The sequence below is a fragment of the Lucilia sericata genome, unplaced genomic scaffold (assembly GCF_015586225.1).
Source record: "Lucilia sericata isolate MDLA Ls3-8-SP2 unplaced genomic scaffold, ASM1558622v1 Contig000720F_arrow, whole genome shotgun sequence".
Taxonomy (NCBI): Eukaryota; Metazoa; Arthropoda; class Insecta; order Diptera; family Calliphoridae; genus Lucilia; species Lucilia sericata.
Genome location: NW_023994721.1, coordinates 76561 through 80973, shown reverse-complemented (window position 1 = coordinate 80973; position 4413 = coordinate 76561). Strand labels below are relative to the sequence as shown.

Sequence of the window (4413 nt, the reverse complement as noted above, 5' to 3'; positions counted from 1 at the left end):
AAAAGTTGACAACACTAAGGAATTTATATATTTCCACAAAATTATTTTGTATTTTAAAAGAAATGAACCTATAATATTAATCAGCCTTTTGTTGACGTAATCAATTTTTGTTTTTAATATATATTTTTTTAAATAATCTTAATTTTTTATTGTAAATGCTCCTAAGAAAAAAAAACTGTTAACTTTCCTTAAAACGGGAAGTTGTGATCACTTTTTTATGTTTGTTTACCTTTTCTTAATGAAACCGTTATTTTATTTCTTTATGTTTACTTTCTAAAATAAAGATTCCCTCAGCGTTGCCATTTGTTTTTATTTAAATTTATGGTTTGAATTGAAAATAGCTAAATAATCCCTATAAACAAGCTGTTTAACCATACGGCATCTCTAAGCAATCGATTAATTCTCTCTCCCTTAAAGTAATAACATCTCTAAGCAACAACAAAATACATAATGATAACAAAAAACAGCTGTTTTGTAAAAAAAATCTTCTCGCTCTTTCTTACCCATTAACAACAACAAAACACACACTTTCTTCCACAGCACTAACAACAAATAATACACGTCAGTATTTGTTTGTAAAATAGTTGAAGTAAATTTGCAAAATATTAAATAAATTTACAATTAAAATGGTTAAATTTAAAATAAAATCATAAATTATTAAAGTAAAAGTTATAATGCTCGTTAACAATCAATAAAAACCCGAAAACAAGTGAATAAAAATACATATTACCCCAAAAACTATTGAAACACGGAAGCCCAAACTGAAAAATTCCCTTAGCCAACATGACAAAACAACGTAGACACTCTCATCGTGAATCCACAGGCAGCAATGCCAGTAAAGAAGCAGCTCTTATTTCATCAGACAAACGCCCCTCTTATGCTGTCGAAATGAATGCCTTTCTCATAAAAGAACCCAAAAAGGAATTGGTCTTGAAACTATCCTATTATCATTTGGTATTTTTCCTCTCCGGTATATTAGCCATATGTGTTTATTATCACTATCCCTGGTATCGCATCAGCAATAGACAATTGCAACATTTACCCGCCGATCATTATCTGCAAATAAGAGATGATTTTGCCATCTATGCTGAGGTTGTAGAAAATGTTGATCAGCAGCAAGCTTTAAGGGAATTTTATGGGGAAAGTGGTGCCGCAGTCGCTAATTTACCCAAAGAAGATACTAATGTTAAGGAAGCCCTGGGCTCTTTAAAACTAGCTCTGGATATGTATAAGGCGGGGAAAATGGATAAGGCCCAGAAATTGTTTGAACATGCTTTTGCTTTGGCTCCTAAGCATCCGGAGGTGTTGTTGCGTTATGGCGAGTTTTTGGAACATTCGCAGAGCGATGTTGTGCTGGCGGATCAATATTATTTTCAGGTGATAATGAATAATATATGTAATTTAGACTATAAAAAGGACCCTAACCAGACTATGCCTAGAATCTAGATTAAAATTTAAGCTTTAGACTACAGAGGAGACTATAGACTAGTCTCCTCATCAGATCTTGAAATTAACTAAAATATGGCTGAACTCGAACTCAACTAGAACTAAGCTGGAACTGAACTAGAACTTAACTAGAACAGAACAAAAAAAGAAATAGAACTGAACTAAAACTGAACTAGAACTAAACTAGAACTGAACTAGAACTGAACTAGAACTGAACTAGAACTGAACTAGAACTGAACTAGAACTGAACTAGAACTGAACTAGAACTGAACTAGAACTGAACTAGAACTGAACTAGAACTGAACTAGAACTGAACTAGAACTGAACTAGAACTGAACTAGAACTGAACTAGAACTGAACTAGAACTGAACTAGAACTGAGAACTGAACTAGAACTGAACTAGAACTGAACTAGAACTGAACTAGAACTGAACTAGAACTGAACTAGAACTGAACTAGAACTGAACTAGAACTGAACTAGAACTGAACTAGAAACTGAACTAGAACTGAACTAGAACTGAACTAGAACTGAACTAGAACTGAACTAGAACTGAACTAGAACTGAACTAGAACTGAACTACAACTGAACTAGAACTGAACTAGAACTGAACTAAAACTGAACTAGAACTGAAAGAGAACTGAACCAGAACTGAACTAGGACCGAACTATAATTGAACTACATCTTTTTAGAACATGCAAAATATTGCCAAATTAACCTTAAAACCGTAAACCCTTTAATTTCTCACAGGCTTTAACCATAAATCCAAGTTATTCCGAAGCGTTGGCCAACCGTCAACGTACCGCCGGTATAGTACAAACCATAGACGAAAGACGTCTTATGGAATTAGATCGTAAACGTGATGCTCTTTCGGGTATACACGAATCGAATGCAGCTTTAAGAAGAGCCAAGAAAGAAGCTTATTTCCAGCATATCTATCACTCTGTGGGTATAGAAGGCAATACCATGACTTTGGCTCAAACTAGATCTATATTGGAAACACGTACCGCTGTCGATGGCAAATCCATCGATGAACATAATGAAATTTTGGGTTTAGATTTAGCCATGAAATATATCAATGCCAGTTTGGTGAATAAGTAAGAGGAGGATGGATGATTTTTTTAATGGGAATATAATGTTATATTTGTTTTGTTTTTCTTTTTTAGAATGGAAATAACTTTGAAGGATATTTTGGATATACACCGGCGTGTTTTGGGTCATGTAGATCCTATAGAGGGAGGAGAATTTAGACGTACTCAGGTTTATGTGGGCGGTCACGTACCTCCTGGACCGGGAGATTTGTCTATATTGATGAGACATTTTGAAAATTGGTTAAATTCGGAACAGGTTTTGTCGTTGCATCCAATAAAGTGAGTTCAAGTTTTTACAGAGTTCTCTGTGGAAAATTAGATTAATTAAAAACCAATTTTTATTTCTCTTGTTTAGACATGCCGCCTTGGCTCATTACAAACTGGTCCACATACACCCCTTTATTGATGGTAATGGAAGAACTTCCAGATTATTAATGAATACTTTACTAATGAGAGCTGGCTATCCACCAGTCATTATACCCAAACAACAAAGGTAGGTTTTGTTTAGGAAAAAACGGGAATTGTACTGAAGAATTTTAATTTCAGACACAAATACTATCAATATCTGCAATTGGCCAATGATGGCGATATACGTCCCTTTGTACGCTTTATAGCAGACTGTACGGAGAAAACTTTAGATTTATATCTATGGGCTACCAGTGATTTACCACAACAAATACCCATGTTAGAACAAACTGAACACACTTTAGCTAATATCGATAAATTAGTAACACCCACTAGCACAACACAAAAGCACAATTCACCAGCCACAGCTGCAGCACAGACTTCTACGAAAGATCAGGTTACCATAGAGGAAGAAGACTATTTTGCACCCGAATCTGGTTCTGGTGACATTTCCTAGCATTGGCCTAATGTTAAGCTAATGCTACAAAAAATCTTAATAATACTTTTAGGAATTACAACTTTTATTTTAACTTTATTATATTGCCTACTATTAGGTGTTTTAAATGTTTTACTTTAAAACAACTAAAAGTGTTTTCTATATTCATTTGCTGTTCAAAACTTAAAGGTGCTTTAGATAATGTTGTTTTTCCTTTTATTATTATTTTATATGACTGTGATTATTATTTTTTAATTAATTAAACCTAAAACCATGTATAACATACTAAACTGTAAATAACGAAATTGTTAAACCAAAAACATATTTACAAAAAAACTAATTTAATTATTTATTTATGAAAATAATATAAAAGCGTCATAATACATCAAGTAATTTAACAACTTCTTTATTTGTAAAAGCCTTGAAGAATCTTTTTCTAGTTTAAAAAAGTAAAAAGTTAAGAAAATTTTTAAAATTTAAAACAGAATTTTATAAATAAAAGATTTCTCTTACGCCAAATACAAATAAAAGTTCAATTTCTAGGAAAATCTATAACTCTCTAAGAGAGCTTTTATATATTTTGTTTAAAATATCGAAAGCTTTTGATTTTGTATAGAAAATCGAAAATCTCCGTATAGAATAGTTAATTTTCTAACGATAAACAAAAGCTTTCTTAGAGAGTCATATATTTTGTATAGAAAATCTAAAGCTTTCTTAATGAATCATCGATTTTCTATAGAGCATCAAAAGCTCTCCTAGAGAGTCAACTATTCTGTATAAAAAATCTAAAGCTTTCTATAAAAAATGGAGCTCTATTAGAGAGCTATAGATTCTCTATAAAAAAATCGAGAGCTTTGTTAAATAAACATAGATTTTCTATAGAAAATATAAAGCTTTTGTGACTTTTTATTGGAAATGAAAATTTCTCTTAGATAATCATAGATTTTCTACTGAAAATCAAAAGCTCTATTTCAGAGCCATAGATTTTTTTTGTAAAATATTAAACTTTCTTAAAAAACTTTTGATTTTTTGTAATAA

The 4413-nt window shown here is 31.8% G+C and overlaps 1 protein-coding gene across 1 annotated transcript; it reads left to right on the top strand.

Annotated features, from left to right (window-relative positions):
- Positions 1–294: 294 nt before the first annotated feature.
- On the top strand, positions 295–3882 carry LOC119607630 (protein adenylyltransferase Fic). Its single transcript, XM_037961627.1, has 5 exons — positions 295–1377; positions 2194–2540; positions 2610–2813; positions 2890–3027; positions 3081–3882. The coding sequence occupies exons 1-5, from the start codon at positions 784–786 to the stop codon at positions 3394–3396; spliced, it is 1599 nt and encodes a 532-aa protein (XP_037817555.1). The 5' UTR covers positions 295–783; the 3' UTR covers positions 3397–3882.
- Positions 3883–4413: the final 531 nt, after the last annotated feature.

Bases quoted from the DNA above. Each gene is read 5' to 3' on its own strand.
- LOC119607630 (XM_037961627.1), top strand. From the start codon at position 784: ATGACAAAACAACGTAGACACTCTCATCGTGAATCCACAGGCAGCAAT. The intron at 1,378-2,193 runs GTGATAATGAAT...AATTTCTCACAG, and splicing joins CGGATCAATATTATTTTCAG to GCTTTAACCATAAATCCAAG. The intron at 3,028-3,080 runs GTAGGTTTTGTT...TTTTAATTTCAG, and splicing joins ATTATACCCAAACAACAAAG to ACACAAATACTATCAATATC.